The sequence below is a fragment of the Seriola aureovittata genome, chromosome 10, assembly GCF_021018895.1.
Source record: "Seriola aureovittata isolate HTS-2021-v1 ecotype China chromosome 10, ASM2101889v1, whole genome shotgun sequence".
Taxonomy (NCBI): Eukaryota; Metazoa; Chordata; class Actinopteri; order Carangiformes; family Carangidae; genus Seriola; species Seriola aureovittata.
Genome location: NC_079373.1, coordinates 1,083,071 through 1,107,431, shown reverse-complemented (window position 1 = coordinate 1,107,431; position 24,361 = coordinate 1,083,071). Strand labels below are relative to the sequence as shown.

At 40.3% G+C, this 24,361-nt stretch overlaps 1 protein-coding gene and 1 long non-coding RNA gene across 5 annotated transcripts in view; one reads left to right on the top strand and one right to left on the bottom strand.

Moving 5' to 3' along the window:
* The window catches only part of ripor1 (RHO family interacting cell polarization regulator 1), an 86,382-nt gene that overhangs the window by 21,987 nt on the left and 40,034 nt on the right, over nucleotides 1–24,361 (bottom strand). For 3 of the 4 annotated variants that reach the window (XM_056386530.1, XM_056386531.1, XM_056386528.1), the window contains exons 2-13: nucleotides 22,814–22,937; nucleotides 20,891–21,043; nucleotides 20,138–20,216; nucleotides 19,388–19,411; nucleotides 18,217–18,270; nucleotides 12,524–12,673; nucleotides 11,728–11,791; nucleotides 10,481–10,524; nucleotides 6,472–6,597; nucleotides 5,486–5,634; nucleotides 5,180–5,312; nucleotides 1,301–1,426 (exon numbers count right to left, since the gene is read on the bottom strand). In XM_056386530.1, coding sequence (XP_056242505.1) covers nucleotides 1,301–1,426; nucleotides 5,180–5,312; nucleotides 5,486–5,634; nucleotides 6,472–6,597; nucleotides 10,481–10,524; nucleotides 11,728–11,791; nucleotides 12,524–12,673; nucleotides 18,217–18,270; nucleotides 19,388–19,411; nucleotides 20,138–20,216; nucleotides 20,891–21,043; nucleotides 22,814–22,911 — 1,200 coding nt within the window. In that variant the 5' untranslated portion in view covers nucleotides 22,912–22,937. The remainder of the gene's footprint in view (nucleotides 1–1,300; nucleotides 1,427–5,179; nucleotides 5,313–5,485; nucleotides 5,635–6,471; nucleotides 6,598–10,480; nucleotides 10,525–11,727; nucleotides 11,792–12,523; nucleotides 12,674–18,216; nucleotides 18,271–19,387; nucleotides 19,412–20,137; nucleotides 20,217–20,890; nucleotides 21,044–22,813; nucleotides 22,938–24,361) is intronic. The other variant, XM_056386529.1, reaches the window with a different exon arrangement.
* On the top strand, nucleotides 15,788–23,668 carry LOC130175894 (uncharacterized). The gene is made up of 4 exons (XR_008828801.1): nucleotides 15,788–17,615; nucleotides 19,516–20,209; nucleotides 20,908–21,055; nucleotides 22,863–23,668. It is a non-coding gene; the product is annotated as an uncharacterized LOC130175894 (long non-coding RNA).

The window sequence follows — 24,361 nt, the reverse complement described above, 5'->3', positions numbered from 1 at the left end:
TATTTTATATATGGAAATTCGATACATGTACATACAGTATATTACATTTGCGTATGGCACTGTATGATAACCCTCATGAGGGAGGTTTATTTGTTAGTTAACTTAAATAAATGAAGCCAGTGTTGAGCTCTTTGCACAGCTGCTGACATGAGGGAAGGACTGGAGTAGACCGGACCAAGTCCCCCGACTGTACACCATGACTCTTTGCACTTACAAATAGGAAGTGATCGAAGTTTGATGAAATCTCGTTTCTTTTGTGAAAGTGAAAGAATGATATTACAGACACAGAAATTACAGGGTATAGTTTAGTCAGACGAGCATCACATGTGACTGCATGGATCGCTGAGATGCAGCAGAGACATTAAAAGGTTTAAACCTGTGAAGCCCATGAGAGCGTATGCACTCGCAAACACCATGTTGTCTTTACAGTTGTCTTTGAGATAGAGGTGCTGTTTTTTTCATGTTAACCTAGAGAATCAGCGCTTTCTAACAAGCCCCCATTCGTCTGTGTGAGTCACTTATTTCAATATTCTCATCCGCCATCTTTGCTAGTGACATCTAGGTTCATGTCACTGAATTAGACACTCCTATTGGCTCCAGTGGGTGCTGTTACAACCAGTCAGAGGCCTGGCTGTCAGTTGCTTGTCTGCCCAGACTAACTGTTTTATTCTGAGGTCAAAGCGAGGAGGAGTTGCTCTGAGTTTATTGTAGTGACAGAATAAAGACAGAAGGATGTGACTTTCAGATATTTAGTGCAGCGGAGGCTTTGGAGCTGATTTTTCAAGGAGCACAAAAAAAACCATCCATAAATACTGCTGCAGAGAATGAGCATATATATGAACAGGTAAAGATAGAAAAATCACCTCTAGAACAATACAAACTAATGTGTGAAACTTTCTGTGTTGAAGTTTTTGTTATCAAGGTTTTTATTTGTAAAATAAAGGATTATTTTTTGTTTTATGGGCTACTAATTCTCTATTATACTGTACACAAGTCTTTATTGAGTGACATATATAATTAGCTGGGGTGCTGATTCCGAATCTGAGCAGCACTTGGTGAAACTTTTAAAAATGACAACTTTATGAGGCAAAACACAAAGGGATGATAAAAACAGTAAATTCTTCATGTGGCCCTCAGAGGGATTTAAGCAGGAAAAACAAAGAGTCACTTCCACTGTCAGTCTCCTTTATGAACCAGTACTTCACCAAGATAATGATACAATGATAAACTGAGAGGAGAGAGGTAGAGTCATAACAGGACTGCAGATCATAAATAATGCACAGTGTGTGCTGTGTGTTACCTTATGTTGTGTGGAGTTGCGTAGCACTCCTGCAGACAGCTGAGGACTAGAGGAGTCATCAGAAGACTCAGATGAGTTAGACCAAGCTGTTCCATTCTCCAGCTCCTCATGACGGCGCAGCATGTTCTGAAAGGGAAGAGCACTGATGAAACAGAGGCCGAATACAGACAAACACATCAACAGAGGTGGACACATTCTGTTGCTCAAGGCATCTTCAAGGTGGCAATCATGAGGCTGTTTGAGGAGATAAGTGATTTGATTGACCAACTGCTTGACCAACAACAGTTTTTTTTTTCCATCTGCTCAGTAGTGTCTATGTCTCAATCTGTAGTGCAGGTCATCAGATATGGTTTGTGAGCACGAATTTTGGTTTCGGTCCCTGTACAGACACTTATCATGGTTCCCAACCCGGTAACGTCACTGTAAGACCACAGGAAGCTGTGCAGTCACTGCACCTGGTTGTTCACAAAGAAATAGTTGCAGGACACAACGCCTCCTAAAACCCCAAATTCTGTTTGAGTAATAAATAATTAAACAAATGTCAACTTTGGAGTTGTTTTGTAGAACAGCCAATAGGAATGCTCTCTCTCTCTCAACAGAGTTAGCTTGCTGTGAGAGATGAAGACCACCTGCCAGAAGGCCTCACATTCATTCTGTATCCAGGCCATGAGCTTCAACTGACCAACAGCTAGCAGGCTAATACAGGCCAGCACCACACTGCAGATTCTGTGACACGCTTCACACACTTTGCCCCTTTTGATTATTTACACTGTATGTGACAATGGATGGACCATTCCGCTTTTCTGATCCACAGTAATTATTATGGAAATCTGTTGATAGGTTCAGTTGGAGGAGGCTTGGGTACTTCAGATTAAACAATCTGGCAAATACAGAGACACTCCTTAATTATCTTTATTATCCTCTTCTTTGTTCTCTTCTGATCTGCTTCAGTGACCAGATTGGTAAAACACTGAGTACACTGCACAAGAACAAAACTGATAGGTCAACAGTGATCAGAGGAGGCTAAGTGTGAAGTCACGGAGAATGTCTCAAACTATTCATGAGCCTGATACTGATCAATGTGCTGAAATCAATGGAAGACCAGTCTTTTAAAAGCTGCTCTACTGGAAATACAAGGATCATTCAGTAACCATATATATACATATTTATGTATAGATAGATAGATAGATATATACTTTATTTATCCCCTAGGGGAAATTCTGTGTCCATTAGCTCATTGTTGATAATAATAAAAACAGTTAATAATAAATAAACAATAATAATTAGATTAGTCCACCTCCTTTGGCTGAGGTGTTGTATAACCTGATGGCAACGGGAACATATATATATATATATATATATATATATATATATATATATATATATATTATATATATATATATATATATATATAAAAAACATGTTGTGTGAAACCCTCACAGTTACATGGGTTCAAAGTTCTAGATTTAAAAACATTTTTCAATCATACTTTAAATCAAGCTTAAAAAAAATAGTAACACTACTTGTTGTCGAGGTCAAGAATGAGCACCTGTTGTGCAAGGACCAAAGGATAATTCCTGTTTATTATAATTCATGTCTTACAATCATAGTTTGACCATAATTAACATAAATTAAGATAACTTTATATTCATCAAAGCAATTGTTGAGATGTGGGAACATGACGTCATCAGATGATCAGAGATTATGTAAACAAACTTACAGTTCATCCAGAATATCTAAACCAGTTTATGTGGAAATCAAAATGAAAGTGAGTGGTCACACACAGGTGTGTGCTCAAGCTTCTTCACAGATTGTAAGACTTCCTTTTATCAGTGTTGCAGAGATCCCACATGTCAGCAATGAACTTGGTCACTACATTGTTATTATGTCAAAACTTATGTTGGACTCTGGACTGGAAGTGTAATAAAGAACTAGAATCAGCTCCTGGTGGTCGTCTGCCTCCTCCACTCAGACTAGTTTCAGGTCACATCCTGTTTATCCAGAGCCACAGAAAATATGAACCATTTGTGTAAAATTTGGTCATAATTGCTGTGTGAAGTCTTGAGTACTAGCTATTTTGTGAGGTCACATTGACCATGACCTCTGACCTTTGGCCACCAAAATCTAATCAGTTCGCGCGTGAGTCCCAGTGGGCATTCTCTCAAGGCGTTACTGAGATATTGTGTTCACAAGGCCAAAACCATGTTTTGTGAGGTCACTGTGACCTTGACCTTTGACCCCCAAAATCTAATCAGTTCATCCTGGAGCCGAAGTGGACATTTGTGCCAAATTTGAGTTCCATCAATGGAATGTACGTATGTATGTTTAAACATAGATAATGGACTACAACCCAAAAACAATATGCTTCCAGCTCTGACTGTCGCCGTGGAGGAATAAAAAGAAAACTGCCTTTAAGCCTTTCTCCATCATGACTGATGCCAGCAGATGTTTCTTTATATCCTCTATAGTCTGTATAGTTTATACTGTCATAACCTACATCAGGTGGTAGACTGACAGATTTATAGGTCCACGATACTCCAAATTTTATCATCATAAATTGACTTAAAGGCCTAAAAGTACTGTCTAAGTTCTGTCAGGAGGTTCTACCTGCACTACAGGCCGGTGCTGAGTCATATATGTGCAGATCTACACTACAGCAGCAGATGTCTGCTTCCTGTCGACGATCAGTGAAATCAGCTGCGTAGCTGTTTGGAAACCTTGCATACATACCTCATGGCTCCATGAGGCTATGGGCAAACAAACAGAGACTACTGCTCTATGTTTCCAATGTTCTACGCCATTGGGCTCTTTTACAATCTGCAGGGGTTCTACTCCATCATGACTTACTGCAGTGGCGTGTCTTGTTGGTGACTTGTCGCTACAGGAACAGCTCTGGCTAAGCGTGTCTCTGAAGATGTCCAGCAGCGGCCAGTGCTGCCGCCTGGTCAGACTCCGAGGCAGAGACTGCACGTCAGAGGAGCAGCAGGTGGAGCAAAGCGCAGTGGGAGTGGTTAGAGGTCGGTGGCTGTTCTCTCAACTCAGTCTGCAGTGTTTTTAAACCGTAACAGCTCAACTCTGTCCTGTCATTTATCTGATGAAACTGAAAAATTCTTTGATGAGAAATAGAATTATTTGCTTCTTCAAGAGTTCTTCACTTGAAAATCTGAAAATCATGGGCCACATCCGACCCCATTACAATAGGGAGGCCAGATAATACGTTCTCAGAGCACTTTTTATTTTAATGATAATGATCAAACATTCAGGACTGAACTGAAAGAGACTGAAGGTCAGTTTTTCTTTTTTGTTTGTCGGGGGAGGGATCACTTGTCGATTCACCATCTGTCTCTTGACCCTGTTTCTAACCAGCTATCTGTTTTGATTCTCCAGTTTTTGCCATATATGTGATCTATTAGCGCAATCAGAGTGAGATAGCAAACAACTATATGATGTAGTCCGGCAGCGACAACATAAAAGTTCCTGTCCGTGGCTTATCACAGTGATAGGTGTTAATACAAGAAAAAAAACAAACAAAGGAGTTTTTAAACATTCTTATACCCTTTTAAAACATTCAAAAAATACACACACATATTTATATATATATATATATATATATATGTATTTTTGTTTTTTTCATAATTCACCAAAATTGTATTGTTTTGCAAATGATTTGTGGCCCACTTGCAATACCTTCACAGCCCACCAGTGGGCCCCGGCCCACAACTTAGGAACCACTGCATGCACTGCACTCTGCCATGTTAAATACATCATAATGTATACAAATATAAAGGTGAAAGTGAATATCAGCACAAAGTTCAGTCAAAAACATTCAGTCAAACATTACTGTGGAGGGTAAAAGAGAATCAAGGAGGAGGAACTCACATAGAAGGCTTGTTCACGTAGAGACGGCGTGTCAGGTGGACTCTGGTTGAAGATTGTTGAGAATCTCTTACTGACAGTTGGGGCTTTGTTGACTGTGCTCGCTACTGACCCCTGGTCATCTTTATCAAATGGACTGAAGGGTGGAGGGGGTGGGGGGTGGGGGGTTGAGGGATGGAAGACAAAAGACAGAATAAATAAACTGTCCATATAATATTTAAGTGATGTTCTGTTACTGAATAACACTTGACTGATTTAATGGACAAACAGGACAGTTCTCATCAAGTCAGCTGGGTTGGCAAGACTTACTTCCAGGTTACTTCGAGGCTCAATTTAATAGTCCCAAGGTCATTAATATCCACGGCAACCGTCTGGGGCAGTGCAGCAAACAGGTCCTTGGTCTCACAGGAAACACTCCCTACAACCACGTGATTGGCTAAGCTCTTCAGTTCTGTCACCTAGGAGACCGCAGTAATAAAGTTTGATCATGCAACCATTGTCTTCTGCTTTCTCCAGTCCTTCTGCCAGTGTACAGGGGCCAGTTTCACAAAGACAGACTTTGACTATGCCTTAGATATAACAAATAGTCAGACTTCAGATAGACGTCTAAATTCATTTGTTGCACAAAGCAGTTTAGTTCTTGACTATCTTAAGACAGACTGTATTCCAATCAATTCTGGGTAAATTAAAAAAAGAAAAAAGGCTGATCGAGGAACCGCGTCCATCAGCTCAGCTCCATTTACCTTGGCAGAAAATGGTTGTCTCTCAGAAGAATTCAACAGTTACAAGGACGTTGTAAAATGTGAAATTCAGCAAAGTGAAACAATAAAAATCTGATTTGAAAAAATTATTGGCTGCAGTCTCTAAAAACTCAAATTATGAGCTATGTTTCCCTGTTTTTTTGTTGTTGGTCAGCACAGGTGTCATTGATCATTACCGTGGTAACATCGGTCGTGGGCCTGAGTTAGCCTGGGGGTAAGGTGTGTAATATTTTTGTCTTAAAATGAGCCAGTCTTTATTTCAGTGAAACGGTCTGACTTGTGAGCAAAAAGAAAACTGGACCAACACTACGCAGCAGTCTGAGATATCTTGGTGAAACTGGCCCCTGGTCTCATTCAGGCTGACACCTACACACTGTCAAACTAAGATAAATAAGAGGAAGTAATAACATAAAAGACAAACAGTGAGAGATAGGACCAACTAGCCTGGAACCATGGGTACAAGTGTGCAAGACAAAAGTATAATATCAAGTATGAATGAGCTATTTCAATAAAAATAAATCCAAAGGGACTGACCTTCACAGAGAGGAACTCATTGATGAGTGGCAGAAACACCATCTCCTCGCTGTCCCACACCTGTTTGGCATTGATCTCGATTCTGCCTCGCAGCTTCCACCGCTGCCGACCGTACTTCATAAAGATCTACACACGCATACACACACACACACACACACACACGCTGCATCAATCTCAGTTGTGCATATAAGCAGAGCTGTGTGTATATTACATGTGTGTATTCATTGTGTTCAACAACCATTTCAACTGTCTGAGATGAATCTTTTGTACTTTTCCATTTTTTTCTGTTCTCTACTCAAATCTATCTGTTCTTCACTGAGCCTTAGCTGTGAATGTACACTGGTGGCAGATAACAGAGAGAGAGATACACTCTGGTACACGTATGATCATACAAACATACATGCACACACTCAGGATCAAAACGGCTCATTGCACACAAAAACTAGTTGCATCAATGAAGTAGTCCAGAAACACATGGAGATCAGTGCAACCCTGATAAGTAATGACATATGTGTATGAACAGTAACATGGAGAAAGTTTTCTGTCATATAAATTCTCAGCTGATACACTTACTTATGAAACACATGGAAGAACCAATAATACAAACAGATTAGTCCCTAAGTGAAACATACAAGTGCCTTCAGAGATTTTGTGGAATTTACCAGTTTCCTCATCAATTTGTTTTTCTTTCTAAGGTATGACAGAAATGTACAAGTCGCCTAGATTTTCCTTTATTTTTTCTATTTTTTCTTTCTTTCTTTCTTTCTTCAGAACCCATCATTTCACCCCATTTTCAAAGCAATTTTTCTGTCTATACAGTGAAGTTTAAGTTTACAGGAAAATAATTCTTCTGATGGTCCTAATGACTGTGTCACTGGAAGACCTCAGACCTCTCAGGAATCTGTGTGTAAGCTGGTTTTGGCTTCATAACATACTTACTGCCGCTTTCCAAGGATCTTTGGCCAGTTTAGGGATCTATAATCCTAAATATTGTCAATTTACCACTTTCAACTGGCATTGTCCCCACCAAATCATTGTATGCTATTGTACTGCTAAACTGATTTGAAAACAAATTTAACATCTCATGTGTTTCAAGTCTTGATTATGTGAAAGAACACTGTGTTTCCTACAATAATACTATATCAGTATTTTCTTTTGTGAAATACGGAGTACCCCAGGGCTCCGTTCTTGGCCCTCTGCTTTACTCACTCTATATTTCACCTCTTGACAAAAGTACACACAGTCATGAAGTTAATATCCACCGCGGCTCTGATGATACTCAGCTGTATGTGCCTGTGAGAGTAAAGGCCGGCTTGTCTGCTGTGAGAAGTTTGATGTCATAAAAGACCTGTGCCTAGATTTAGATAACACTGACATAGACACCAGTTTCAATAAGTAACAGTAACTCAACAACTGTGTGATTCTCAAAGTCTGAGAGCCCAGATTCGTGGTGTTTGATCGCACCCTCTCTTTTGATTAGGACATTAAAGGGATAGTTGGGGTTATTTGAAGTAGGGTTGTGTGAGGTAGTCATGCACAGTCAGCGTGTTACCTGCAGTAGATTCAGATCAGTGCTGCCAGTTAGGAGAGGCAGCAGGGAACATGGTACACTAGCAGAGCTATGTGTTGCTGTGCACGGGGCCAGCTGAAACAATCCAATATCTGTTTAAATGTAGCTTCAAGTAGAACATTTTCAGCGCTGTATCTTCGCGTCAAAAAAACAGTTTCCTTTGGTTCTATTTTTCTCAACCACTCAACTACCGTATTCCTACGCACAAGTGCACCTACAGTGTGCACTGTATTGCGCTGCAGCTGTGTGTCTAAAATGCATTTTTTTTACCAACCACATGTACAGAAGCACATCAGTCAGCTTCTGTGCCAGCACACCTGGCCGCCGCTCGTAACTGGCAGCATGCTGATCTGAATCTACTGCAGGTAACACAGCGACTGCATGACTACCTCACACAACCCCACGTCAAATAACCCCAACCATCACTTTAAAGACATCACGACCCCGCCTTTTTTTCATCCACATGTGACAGACACTGAGACCCTACTTCACACCTGTAGCTGCATAAGAGAAAGTTATACATTTTTAAGTTCATTTACTAATTTGATTTAAAATATAAGAATAATTTACATTTTAAAATAGATTATATTTTGTTGAATGATATAAATAGTTAAAAACGTACACAAGGTACAGATAAGAATAAATATTTAAAGGTCCATTTATTCTTATTTGTACCTTGTGTACCTTTGGTGTTTCATAGGAACTAATGTTTTAGTGTTGTATGGGGTGGGGTTTGTTAGTATTGTTGCACCCCACGGTCAGCATGTGAGGCAGAGGGTGTCAGATTTGATGCAAGGCAAATAAAGTGAAGATTTGGAAGAGTCAGGTCTTCTTTCTTACCGACTTTTTTGAGATAACGCGGCCAATGAGGTATGCAACTTATTTTTGTGTTTCTGTATAATGTTTGCAGATAGTGATTAATGGTCGCAGCGTGATAGTCTGCCTGCATTTCATTTATCCCTAAGTTAGTTAGTCGCGTATAGCCTTTTACATCTGACAAATAGTGTAATAATAATAGTGTGTATTATGTTTGTATTACATTTGTTATGTGATTATTCTGTATGAGAATGCTTGATATTGTACTGAACTAATGAATGCCTGTACCCTAAAGAACGCCTAGTGCTGGTGTTTCAACCTGAGGGGAGTAACAACACATTTGTGCTGTCCAGAATTTTAACACCTGGTTTTCTGGTCTCCTGTGTATTCGTACTAAAAGTCTTGAAATTGTGCAGCTAAATAAATCAATTTTTTTGACAATTTGTACCGATTTGAACCGGCTTCCGTTTCCTTCATAGCTGTCTGACCTCCTTAAATCTTATATTCATCCCGCTTTCTTTGCTCTCAGAATACAGGGCTCCTGTCCCCAGAGTTAAAAGGAAGTCAGCAGGCTGCAGGGCCTTTTTCTACCGTGCCCCCTCCCTCTGAAACAACCAGCTGACACCAGACTGTCTGACTCCAGTGAGGCCTTTAAACCCAAACTTAAAACTCATCTATAGGCCTTAACTTTCAGTCAGTGGCTTGTGCTTTGATCAGTTGGGGCCTTGTGCCTGTTACCATCTCCCCATAGTGTGTCGGTCTCGGTCTCACTGAATCCATTAATCCTAATACTAGTACAGTAGAGTCTGTGTGGTCCTGCCGAGTTTACTGCAAACTTTCTGAAAACCACTGCATCCCTCTAAAACCTTTTTGGTTATTCCCCCAGGCTGCCAATAGCACCCCCACCCCCTCTCTGTGATGCACCCTCCCTAGTTGTCAGTGCCTTATTCCGGATATTTGGATCTGGTCTTGGTCCTCCTCCTCGTCTCTCTCTGCCTCTGTGTTTGTTTCCTTCTCTTAGACGTATGAATGAGGTGCTGGGGTTTGTGCCTGTCCTCTTCCCAGGTCTTCAGGCTCAGTTCCTCTCGGTTTGGTAGCACCTGGAAGTTGCTTGATGTCCTCTCAGATGTTGTTGTTCTATACACACAACATTTATTGCATGTCCTCTGTTGCTGTTCCTGATGTTTCTTCCATTAAAGGTTTTTTGGAAAGCTTTTCCTCCTCTGATTCTGAAGGACAGAGGGGGTCGATATGCTCTACACGCTGTTATGCCAGTTGAGGTAAATGTGTGATTTGTGATATTGGGTTATATAATAAAATGTGACTCGACTTTGGCTTTAAGGCCAGAAGGTGAAGGTGAGCATCGTGCTGTTCTAGCTGTGTGTACCGCTGCTATAATGTTTTATTGATTTATTTTACAAAGTGGTGTAGAGGCTCCCTGTGCACTCAACATACTGAGAGAGGTATTGAGAGGCCTCACTCGGTCCTGACACCTGGTTCTGGTTCAAACAGAGTTCTGCCTCAGGATCAGTCTGATCAGTCAGCCAGTTCACAACACAGTAAATACAAAATCACCCACAGAGAGAGAGAGATAGGGAGAGAGAGCTGAACTGATGGACTAACCTCATACTGGTCACCAGCACACAATCTAGCAAATCCAGCCAGACCTGAAAGACAAATAGAAACAGATGTAACCGATCAACATGCTGAAACCGGTCTGTCTGCACCAAAGGTTGTCTGGAAATACGACAGACCACTGACGGAACATGTTACTGTGTACCTGTAATGACACAGCTGAACTGAGTTAGTTTTAGAGTTGGACACGTCTTCCTGCTCCGTGTACATTTGATGGTTTGATAATAAAAATCTGAGTGAAATAAAAGTCACGGTGCTTGAAACCCCTAACTATACTTTGTTGCTGTAAACTGAACTAATAATACAGTGTTTAGGAGCGGCCCCACAGCAGCCATGTTTGTTCGGTCATCACTGAATAACTGTTGAAGAGTATCAAGTAGCTCAGTTGGTTGAGCATCCGCCCCATGTGCAGAGGCTAAGGTCCTCGCTGCAGTCGGCCCCGGTTCAAGTCGGACAGCTCTTTGCTGCATGTCGTTCCCCCTCTCTCTGCCTCCCCATTTCCTGTCTCTCTCTACTGCACTGTCAATAAAAGCATAAAAAGGCCCAAAAAAAAAAAAAAAAAATGAATCAAACAAATACGGCATATTTCAGCTTTTGCTTTTGATCAGGAGCAGACAAAATTACCTGTTGATGAATAAGACCAAGTACAATAATTATCCATCCATCCATTTTCTACGGGCAAACACATAGAGACAGACAACCATTCACACTCACAGCCACACCTATGGTCAATTTAGAGTATCCAATTAGCCTAGTCCCCATTTTGCATGTCTTTGGACTGTGGGAGGAAGCCGGAGAACCCGGAGAGAACCCACACTGGCACGGGGAGAACATGCAAACTCCACGCAGAAAGATCCCACGGCCGAGCCGGGACTCGAACCCGGAACCTTCTTGCTGTGAGGCGACAGCGCTAACCACTGCACCACCGTGCAGCCTAGTACAATAATTGTTAGAATTATTGTGTTTTCATATTATTTTCAATTTTACCCAGATACCTGACTATCTGCCCAGTACCAGTCATGAGATCAGAGGCACAGTAATCTTCTGACAGAGAAACTCTTTGACTCAAAGATCCTCTGAATTACACCCACTCACACTGAGCTGTGGAGTGTCTACCTTTTCCAGCATGTGAATTTAGGAGAGAGCAAAATGGCTAGAAGACAAAGAAAGGGAAGAAGTAAAACGGGGGATGAAAAGAAAGAGTGAAGACACATGGGTGGATGTTTAATTCTTACCTTTCATCTTAATGTGGAACTCCCCCAGCTGGTTCTCCATCTCACTCTCCAACACACACATGTTCTACAGAGAAGATCAAGGGAGACTTTAATGATCAGGAGTGGTTGCACAAAACACCTTAAATTAAGATTTTGAGTCTGAGTTAAGATTTCCTTAAAATAAAAACAACTGCACAAAACACCCTTAAGTCTTCTCCTTAAGCTTTCCTTAAAACGTTCACTTATATTTAAGGTTTTCTCCTTAACTTGGTCTTATACTTAAGGAATTACTTAATGTCAGTTAAAAAGTTGCACAAAACACCTTAGTGACCAAAGTAAGGAAAAAAACTAAAGATATATCTGACTCTGTTTTAACTGCAACATGGTCCCGTCCAAACAAGAGGAGGCTGAGATAGCAGTGCACTTATTTAATGTTATCAACTTCCCAAAAGTGATAACAGGTATCACATGTGTTAATGGCAGCAAATCAATGGTCTCCATGGAAACAGTAGAATTTTACTTCTGTAGAATCTGTCAGTGCTGCAAATGCCTCAACTTCTTTTCTTAACTAAGGAAATATTTTCAGAGATTCTGTGAAAAACCCTTAAGTAACTCCCTCAGCAGAGGAGAAATTAAACTTGAAGTGTTTTGTGCGACTGGCCCCTGATCTATAGTGCTGCCATGTTATATCATATTACTCTTTAATCCAATCCCCTACAACTTGCTTATGCAATGGTCCAGTTCTCCTACAGGGATAACTATACCATTACCATTTTCCTCCATCCTACCCGCCAACGCTCTGTCCTCTGTGTCTTACCTCTGTGTATTCTTTGTATCCTTTATTGGCTTCTGTTAAACTCTCCCTGGCCTCCTTGCTGCCTGGAGAAGCAGTGTATGCCTTCACCATCTTGTTGGCTCCATCCCTGAGTCTCCTCTGCAGGCAGTAGGCTTCATAGAGCTCCTCAATCTGTGAAGAGAGGGAACACTGTTACACATTTCATCTTCCTCTCCTATGCAAGCTAAGAAAATGCTAAGAAAGCAGCGTCACAGCAAGTGAAGAGCTGAAAACAGAAGTCTGTAGCAGACTAGCACTGTCTTCATTTCAGGGTGAGGCTACTTGTGTCGTCACACACTCAGACTTGCGTCGTGCACTGATCACCTCTGTTGCACACACACTCATTTAATGACTTCCACATTGACCCTACTGCTATCTATCCATGTTCATATACCTCATATACCTCACGTGCCAATATGCACACTATACTGTAGCATATAGTTTACACCACAGTTTTTTTTTTTTATTGAACTAGATAGATAGATAGATAGATAGATAGATAGATAGATAGATAGATAGATAGATACATAGATAGATAGATAGATAGATAGATAGATAGATAGATAGATAGATAGATAGATAGATAGATAGATAGATAGATAGATAGATAGATAGATAGATACTTTATTTATCCCCTAGGGGAAATTCATAAACTTTTATCAAAATGTGTGCTGTCAGTTTTTTATGTGTACAGTTATTTATTTGCTTTAGTGATGTTAGTGATGTTTTGCTTTAGTGATGATAGCTGCACCCAGTCAGAGCATGGATTCAACTGAAGAGCAAAGCTGAAGCGAAATAACCTCACCCACGATCATTTAAAGTGTGGGAGTATTTTAAGAAGGGACGAATAACATGGTGCTCTGCAAGCTCTGCAAATTAGAAATGGCTTATCACAGCAGAACTACTGCCATGCTCAAATGCTTGGAGCGGAGCTTTATTTTGGAGAGACTTTATATCGGACTGTAAAACACAGATTACCAGTTAAGACTCGGCTATTTTTGCTGGGGAATAATGCCCTGCAGTGGATACTATGTTTGTCATATTTGTTTGTTTTAACCCTTTTAACCCCCCGTGCGAGAGTATGATTCAGATCCTGATTCAGAGGCTTGGCCTGCCCTTGCATTATACCCAGACTAAACGTGAGCAGTGCTGTTTTACTCTGATATCAAAGTGAGGAGAAGTTGTTTAGAGTTTGTTGAAGTGACAGAATAAAGACAGAAGGATGTGTCACATATTTAGTGCAGCAGAGAATTTGGAGCTGGTTTTTCAAGGACCAGACAAAAGACACCAATAAATACTGCTCCAGAGAATGAGCTTATCTCATGAACAGATAAAGATAGAAACTTCAAATCACCTCTAGAACAACTCAAACAAATAAATACAATTTTCTGTGTTAAATTTTTTCTTCTTTATTATGATTTACAGTGGGTTTATCAATAAAATAAGGAAAAGTTCAAGGTTTGTTTTTTGTTTTTTTTATGGGCTATTAACCCTTATTATACTGTACTGAAGTGACATTAATTATTAGCTGAAGTTATACTGTTCCTAAATATGTGCAGCACTTGGTGAAACTGTTAAAAATGACAAAATGAAAAACACAAAAGGTATTAAAGAACAAAAATATTGAAATATAAATGACTATAAAAGTTTTTAAAATGTATTTTGTGTAAATTCGTTGTTATAATAATCGAGTATGAAAAAAATAATAGATTCATTGAAAAAATAATCGATCGATTAATCGAAAAAAAATCGATAAACAAATAATCATTAGGTGCAGTCCTAATGCTAACAGTCAAAACACAAACAACTTCAGAAAACAAACTTGTTCAATGCCCAATTGTGACTTTTGAAGTTAAAAGCATTGAACAAAAACTGCGTCCCAGAAGGTGCATCACTTTTTTTCTTTTAATATATTTTTTTTCTTAATTCCGATATAGAGAGACAGAGAGAGAGGGAAAGTCGGGGGGAGAGAGAGGATTAAAAGGGCCATGGGTTGGACTCGAACATGGGGCACTGCAGTTAGGATTTTGCCTTCTGTCCCCCCATTGTGTTGTGCGACTGAATTTGCAGTGCGTTTGTGTATTTGCAATTGTTTTCTTATCACTTTATAACGTCCTTATTTACACATGTGGCAGACACACAGTAACATTAGCATCACCAGTCATGTTTTTGGCTCTATTCACACTCCTTAAGCTCAAACAACTCCTGAGAATATCTGGCTCTTCAATTGCTAAAGGCTGTTTGCTGTTGAGCAGGTCATGGACAGTGATGAACATCAGAGATGGTCAAGACAATGAGCTGGAAGAGTCTGAGTAGATCTGTATAGTTGGTGACAGTTCAGCTCTGTAAGTTTATCTCTTTCACATTGCACAGCATTTTATCCATCGCTAATATACAAATATCAGCGCAGCATCTGGAAGTTCTGACAGAAATGCTACATATTAGTTTGTTATTGTGCAGCTCATTTATTTGTAGTTGAAACTTAGCTATATGGTTTACTTTGAATTAAGGCAGCTAACTTTGCGGTCGGGTTGCTGGTGTAGGTGGGTGTAGGTCAGATCCACCCCTCACTTTTCCTGTCCAATTATGGTTACTTATGGCTCCTAAAAATCAAGATGCCGACAGCCAAAATGCCAGACTCAAGGCTTTAAAATGGCAGCTCACAAACCAGTGGATGACATCACGATGGGTTGCCACTTAGTTTTTACGGAAATCTTCTTGCTTGATCACAATATTATGAAGGAGCATTTCAGTTCGGTATATGAGAACATTTTACTTGTATGTGTAAGAGCTTTTCAGTATTATATGTGAGAGTTTCAGTTGTGAATGTGAGTGTTTCAGTTGTATATGTGAGACTGTTTCAGTTGTAAATGTGAGAGTGTATCAGTAGTATATGTAAGAGACTTTCAGTTGTGTGTGAGTGTTTCAGTTGCATATGTGTGAGCTTTTCAGTATAGTATGTGAATGAGTATGGTTTCATGTGTGTATATGCATGGTAATTTTAGATTCTAGATAATATCCCTGATGGCACTTCATAACTTACCAGTCCAGTTTTCGAATTTTGTTAAAAATGTCTATATACAGAGACTATCATGCACCATCATAAAGAACCATATCAAGTGGCCACACACACACACACACACACACACACACACACACACACACACACACACACACACACACACACCACACACACACACACACACACACACACACACACACACACACACACATAATCTGAGGCCATTCAGTTAAATAGATATGTATTAGGCAGCACGCAAAAGTTAAGCTTATCAACTTTGCAGCCCAGACCGTTGACTCTGTGACTCCAGCAGCTGAGGACAGCCGGTCTCCTTCCTGACTAGAGTAAGTTATTGCTGTGCCTGCAGATCCAGTAGCTCTGGACTCCCTGATTTCCCTCGAACTAGTCGACATTCTAGTGAGACTGAGGCTGAGGTTGAAAAGTCAAAAATAATCTCCTTCTCTAACCACTTCTCCTTGACCTCGATGGTAAACCTTATGAGGTCCAGGAAAGATATCACGGAGAATTCATAAGGACTTATGAAAACACAATAATCAAACTGCACTTACACTAGGATTTCTTTTTTCAAACTAAGTTTATTAAAACACATGGACGATAAATCCTCCTTTCCTAACCACAAAAACAAAGCAAACAGGATTGTGTAGAAAATGTTGAAATAAGATAATATCAAAGGAATATACAAGAAGAGAAAGTTGAGCCATTGAAATAATAATTTAATAAAAAATAACGAACTGAGCAAAAGATCAGAGTAAATTACTGTATATTCACACAATATATATAGTTTTCTGCCATAGACACCTTTGACAATTCTATACATTTGTTAAGTAGAGAAAATTCATTGTTAGTGCTTTACCCAATGGGAAGGAAGGAGAGCTTCAGATGCTCAGACAAGGATTTCCATCAGTTCTGGATTGTGTCACAAACAAACAGCTGCTCTGTTATTTCTACATTTAGGTGAAACTATAACGGTGCGTCGCTTTAAATGCTGCTACAGCAAGGAACTGTGGGACGGCATTTTCTCCTTTCCTCTTGTGAAGGAAGCTCCAGTGTTTCCTATGCTAAAGGAGATAAGATAGGAAGCACTGAAGCTCCTTTCCTCATCATTTAGAGAAGTGGAGCAGCTGTGATCATGATGCTGCTCAGATACTTCAGCTCACTTCCCTCAGTTTGAACCTTCATAAGAAAGAAAGACTTTTCGACTGCAGACTGATTCTGCCTCTGTGTTGAAAAACTGACTCTAAATCCACCAAAAGACCTTGTTACAAGGAGGAAGAAACAAGGAGAGTATAAAACTGTTCCACAAGTGATACTGAAAGACCAAAGACACCTGTCACTACAGGCCTGATGAACTAATCAGACAGGTTCCCTGCCATGTTCAGGGTTTTACTAGTTAGTGCCACGGGTGCTCAGCTCCGAGGCATCTTTTAATATTCCTCATACTTATTATTATTCTTCCGCCAAATTTTACTCGTAACGCAGCTTTGAGAAAACCTGGTAATATATACATCAAAACGTGCGTCTTGATCCCGAAAGAGGTGCTATGACTTTTGGTGTTAAAATTCCAATTTTTCCCAAAGTTATTCCCAAAAAACTGGGAATAAATAATGCATTTACTTTTCATTTCCTGTTGGTTAAACTTAGTGAAACTGCTCTGTAGTGTTTTCACTTCTTGTTATTGTCACACTATGTGTGATGTTTGTGTATTGTCATAGCAACCAACAGCATGGGGCTTTGTTGTTTCCATGGTCACTACTGATTTGATTTAATTGTAGTGCCCACACTGTCCTGGTGTTACTGGTGATTTTTAGTCACTATTTGATGTTGTCAGTAACATCACCTGAAGCTCAGGTTTCCTGTAGCTCATATATACAGATGTTCTGCATCTTTGGTAGAGCTGCTTTCTGGGACTGTCAGAATCCTTCAGGACGTATTCTGATGGATCATCAGTGTGGACTTCTTTGGATTTAAATTGAGATATTCAGTTGGCTGCTGTGGCTCAGGACGTACAGCGATCTGTCCACTAATCGGAAGGTTAGGGATTCAATTCCCAGCTGTATGTGTGAGTGTATGATTAGAAGTTGCACTGTATAGATATGTGAGAGAATGGGTGACTGTGGATTGTAGTGTAAAGTGCTTTGAGTGGTCAATTAGACTTTGTGCAGTCCATTTAGTTTTGACCTCTGTAAGCTGCATCATGTTGACTTGAAAACTGAGCAACTATAAAAATAAATGGAGATTGGAAGACTTCCACTATAGCTGGCAGGTTCAGTAAGTGGTACTTGGTTTCAGATGTAAAATGGAAATTTAATTCATCAGACCCTCATCAACACTGGCTGCCTATAAAACACTAAGTTGTATCAACAGTCAGTCAATTCAGACTAAAAACAGCTAGTAGCTACAGCAGAAAAATCTTATTCTATGACTAATGTGTACTATAACATTTTTCTTTTTTGTCCACCATCCAAAAACAAGTATACAGAGAGAAACCCCACATTAAAATATCAGGGGTCACTGAGAGGTCATGTGAACAAAAACTCAATCTAAATATAAAGCAACCAGTGGAGTTCTATCGAGAACACATTTCAGTCATATGTAGACAGGTATTCTCTGACAGAGGTCATGGTGGTCTTACCTTGCTGAGGTGAAACTCCAGTCGTCTTATATACCGCTCAGTCACCTTCACCTGCTGTTACAGTAAAGCACAGGGCACATTTAATCCTACTATTCAACATAGACTGAACTAAGCTCACAGTATACCAACTCAAGTCCAGTTTAAATCTCAGGGACCAGTTGCACAAACTCCAAGTCGGAGTTATGTTCACTTAAGTATTTAAGCATTTCTCTTTATCTTAGTCTCATACTTAAGGAATTACTTAAAGTCAGTTAAACCATTACACAAAATATCTTAGTGACCAAATTAAGGAAAAAAAAAACTAAAGCTTCCTCTGACTCTGTCTTACTTGCAACATGAGCTGAGTTTATGGTGATAAATGAAGAAAATGAACACATCCCAGGAAGAGTGTGCTGCACCTGGGAGACACCCTTAAACCGTATCACAAGCTAGTGCCAGCAAAAAAAAGGTCTCTATGGAAACAGTGGAATTTTATCTTTACCTCAGTAAAATCTCCTTCACTGCTGCAAATACCTCAACTTTTTTTCCTTAATTAAGGAAACTCTTAAAGACATTCTGTGTAACACCCTTAAGTAACTCCCTCAGCTAAGGAGAAATCAAATCTTACGTGTCATACTTGAGTGGAAATCTTAAGGTTTTTGTGCAACTGGCCCCAGGACAGTATTCCTAAAAACACTGAGGTGGGTCACATGACCTCCAATGTAACAACACAACACAACACAACACAACACACAAACAGTTCCTTCTAATTTCTTTCTTTTGTGGGTCTCAGTTAAGCTGCCAAGACTTCCTACAAATGTTTCAAGCCTACCAAGAAAGTATCAGACCTCTGAGCTGTTGGAGGGCTTTCTTTGTGAAACATCTGTGCAGGAAGTGTTGAGCTTCATTGAGGCTAGTTTAACAGAGCTAAACAAACACTGAGTAGAAGTGACTGGAAATAATTAGTGTTAGAGTGTTGACAAAACTGTGTTGACCTACAGAGGAAATTTAACATCAGGACACAAGTAAACATGGAGGAAGTGTTGAGTTTACGTTAACAGCAGTTTGAAACAGGACGCTTCTTACTAGAATACGAGTGCATACTTAAACAGGCAGGGTTAGAAATACAGGCCTGTCTCTAATGTAAAAATCTGTCTCTAATATAACTTTTTAAGAACTGTCAGTAACTCACCTTGTCTAGTTCATACAGGAAACCCTGAAGAGGAAGAAAGCATCAGTCATTAGTGTTCATCACAGCACAATGTGTTGTACACTCTTGTTCTATGTTCAGTGTCATTTTGCTTTTCATTTTTCAAACAGGTATCAAGATGGAGATAGTGTGAAGAAGCAGGACACAGTACAACCCAGCTGACCTCTGACACACTGACACCCAGGAAAAATCACAAAGCCAAGAACTGAGAGTGTCAATGCCTATGTCCATATTAGACATAAGAATTGTAACTAGGTTTGAGTTTAAAGCTCCACATAGTCTAAAGGTCTCTCTCCATGTGTTGTTTGATTATAAAGCAGGTCTAGGTTCTGTATTAATACTGTGAAAGTATCAAAGCGCTCAGTCCAGAAACTGAGCCTTAAAACCAGCTGTCAGAACTTTGTGATGTCACAAGAAAGCAGACACCACACTCAGCCCAGCCTCAAGTCCCGCCCACCTGGACCCACCATCCAACCTTGCAGGATTTGGTTCTTGTTTAGAGAGGGGTTCAGAGCCTCCTCTCTTCTGATTGGCTCACTGACCTGTTGTTAATAGAGCTCCAGAGAGAAGCCTGACAGAGGAGATGTGAAACTACACTGAGATGGTTTTTGGTTCTTAAACCACAAATAAGTCTTCTTATGGATCAACACTTCAAATAAAACACAGAAGAAGAGGGAGAGAGAATATGGAACTTTAAAAGGCAAAGCCAAACGGTCACATGTCAGGACATACCAGTCTGGAATTCCTCTTTGATTCTTTCATCTGTCTGCTGAGGCTGTCCAAGTCCATTTGATGAACCTGCAGGTAAGACCTGAGAGCATACACACACACACACACGCGCACACACACACACGCACACACACACACACACACACACACACACACACACACACACACACACACACACACACACACACACACACACACACACACACACACACACACTAGAGTCTGACCATGTAGATATTTTTGATTTGGTGAGCTGAAGATGATTTGAACTTTGAGCCTAGTTCACTGTGCATTTCTACCGTTGACAGTTGATCTTAAAATAGTAGTTAAACAAATGAGATCTGTGTTAATTAATCAGCTTTAGAGGTATTGGTTGTTCATACCTTCAGACGAGGGCTAGGCTAGCTGTTAGCCCATGCTAAGTCAAGATAACCGACTGTTGGCTGTTGCTTCATAATTAACAGACAGATGGAAGACTGATATCGTTCAATTTTCAAATTTAATTGTTTCTCTGAGAATTTGAACAACTAATTAACAAATAATTGTGTGTGAAAACAATTTTACCTGCAGTAGACAGGAGAAATGTATTACTAGATCAGGTATACTGCAATACTAATACAGAATGGGAGCACAGAACATGAGAGACTTCAGACATGCAGAAATATCATTTGTGCAGCATCAAGCCCTCGGAAATTAAAGCTGAGAATTGACGTGTGTGTGTGAGTGTCTGTATGTGTGTGTTGTGAGTGTACTCACTGAAGGCCTTTTTTCAGTGCCTCATAGACCTGATCCAGTCGCTCTGGTTGGGGAACTTTAGGTGGCGGGTTGGACTTGGTGGACATAGTAAACATCCTGCTGGCTCTGCTGGGCTTCCTGCTGAGACGTGGAGTGCTGAACACTGAGAGGTTCCTGCAACAGCAGGTTAACATCATCTTCAAACATCCTCACCTGACATCATCAGATCAGCCTGATCCAGTCACGTCAGACTGAAACACTAACCCTGACCCAGTCTGTCTCTCCCTCTCCTCCAAAACATTTCAGGCCCAAGCACCAACCTGTGAGAGGACCCTGCTAAACTGCTTTGTTTATTAGGGTTTTCATTGAACAGCGTTTCCCTGGTGATACAATGAATTCTGATGAACTAGGAAGTTGTTGTAACTCAATTATACTATGTCCAATCTGCTCCAAACTTTACATGTTTGATAAGAGTCCTGGTCTTAAAGACAACTACATGTCAGTATAGGTTGACCAGATCCACCTCAAACATCAGAAAAGCGTTAAGACCTTGATGAGGCTTTATTGTGAAGCTTTTCATTGAACAGTGTTGCCCTGTCAGCGAATTTGATGTTTCGCCATGAGATGACAACATATGGCAGCAGCAGTACAGAGTCAGTTGGTTGGTAAATCTGTCCATTCATCTATAAAACCACTTTTCTTGTCCAGGCTCTGTTGGACTGGAGTCTCACACACTGGACAGAGCAGTGTAAAATCAGCCACTATTACTAAAAGTGACAAATGTGTGATAGTGCAGTGTAGTTATGTAACAGGGACATCCATATAATAATAGCAGATATAAGAGAAGGGCTGGGGTAGTGCATGGGCCTGTACAAATGTTTCTATATATATTCTACTTTTTTGTCTCTTTCATGGTAAAAGATTTACTACTGATAGATTTAGAAACACTGTAAATGATGTGACATATGATTATGTGACGTGTTCAGCTGTAGCACGAATACAGGAAGGAGCCTCGCTCTGTCCTACAACTCTACACAGATCTCCACACACATTCACCTCAGTGACTGAATCCACTGATCACAACTCTCTAATTCAGATACTGAAACTGTAACTGTGTTATTAAATGTGAGAGAAGGTCCACACCTGTCAGTCAAAGGCCTCAGATTTCACAGTCAGTCAGGAACGTTAGTGAGGTCACAGTCATGAATGAAACAACACTGACACCAACACAATACACAGGCCTGAGCGTCAGTGGTTTCACAGCCGCAGCTTGCTAGTTAACAAAGAAGAGCTGAATAATGACGACAGTGTACCACCATTTCCTTCAGCTGTTATCCTGTGAGCTGACCCCATGAGCCCGTCCAGCCTGGAATCTCATAATCCCAACATAAACATATAAGTAAAAAAAAATAATTATATATATAAGTTAACAATTCATCTATAAAAGTAGAGTCTTACATTTCCCTTGGAGATTTTAAATCTTTATTATTTAATGTATTTTATGACTATTGTAAATGTTTTTGCTGATTCTTTGTTTCTTAGTTTCTTGTGTTGTGTAGCTCTGTTGTCTTTGTTGTTGATTTGTCTCTCGTGACTGCTTCTTGTTCTCAGGTCTCTCTTGGAAAATAGGTTTTAATCTTAATGAAACTGCCTGATTAAATAAAGTTTAATAAAAAATTTGAAAAAATTTAAATTTAAAAATAAACTGTATTGTAGCAGCTGTATTGATTATCTGACCTGGAAGTCCCATCGGCCCATTTCCACCCTGTATGAAGACACACAGTCAGACTGTCTGTCTTTTGAGCTCCACCTGACAGGATGTCCTGTCAAGTGTGTGTGTGTGTGTGTGTGTGTGTGTGTGTGTGTGTGTGTGTGTGTGTGTGTGTGTGTGTGTGTGTGTGTGTGTGTGTGTGTGTGTGTGTATGTGTGTGCGTGTGTGTGTACCTGTAGGACTTGTCGTAGGTGTTGACTCCAGTGAAACTCTGGCTCCTAGTGATGGATCTGGAGGTGATGCGTCTGACTGGGCGAACGGACAGCGACATAGTGGAGAGTGTTCGGGACGGACTCCCTGTGCAGAGCAGAGGAACAGAACCATCAACAGCTGCCGACACCACAGCATGACGGACTGATCGGCCATATTTGTCTGTCATCCATCTCAGGCACATCTGATTAAACAGCCACTACATTCTCCCCTGGTCTTAACAGTCACTCTGTACCTTTTTTTGAGGACTCTTTGTCATTTGACATTTTGACAGACAGGAAGTTAGAGTAGTATATAGCATTAATACATGAATGGGGATGGAATAATAGGAAACTGACTGAAATGGAAACAAACAGAAAAACAACTGACCCAAAAAGGACATTTTGGTGCAGAGACACCATCAGGAATAAATCAGTGACAGTGAAGACAGAAAAAGTGCTGTATGTAATGTAGTTAGTAAGTTAAAACTAAAGAATGCTGAATTATTGCACCAGCTAACATATATTTATCATGATGATATTTTGTACAATCATTACAAACCCTGTGTCAGAGGAGGTGTGTCCGTCTCTGTGCTGCGGCTATCTAAGGTCGAACTTATCTTGACTGAAGAATAAATCTGATCTGACCTTGACTCTTCAAATGCAAAACAAAAACTGGATCATTATAAATGAAACCAGAAATGACCGGTAGAAAGCAGCAGCTGTGTTCGGACAGTCAGCATCTGACCTGACCAACTCATTTTCTGTTACAAACATTGTGTGTCATGTGAGTAACCTGACATCATGTTGCAATAAACACCACAGCACATTTCACTGCCAGAGATTCAGCTCTGTGCTGTTCATCTGTCTGTGTGTCCCTCAGTTTAACAGGGTTAAGTACATGGAGCAAGAGTCAGTTAATCAGAGCAGTAACACACACAGAGGGATATGACCCCCCCCCCTATCTGAGTTTCAATATGAGTGTACAGTATGTTGCTGTACTTCAGTGAGTCAGTGAGAAGACTTTAGGCTTTTCTGGACAAGCTACTTTTTAAACTGCAGGCACCATCTCAGGGTCCAGCATATTCTCTTACACCTTGACCCACAGTTTGGGTAACAATGAGTAGAAACAGAATGATAAGGCCCCCATCCACAGGACATGAGGGCTCACTGAATGATGTGAATACTGCCCTGTGGATGTCAGACAGCGCTCGCCACCAGCACCATCATCTAAACACCAAGTGAGTTAACATGTTTAGAAAGACTGGAGTTCATCCTCCAGTAGAGTCAGAGACTTGCTGACTTACTGTTCAGGAGGAAGGTGGTGGAACAACACAGACATTTTATGTTGGTGTTTCCTTTGATTCCCATCTGTAGATGTGACTAATACACTGCAAGCTGTGTGTGTGGTGATAGTATCTGACAAACTGCCCTTTGCTTCTAACCCTTAATGGAAATCAGTTCTTTATACAGGACAAGTTTAAACTCAAACACGCAGGCAGCAACATTTTGCTTCAGTTTAAATCACTGTAG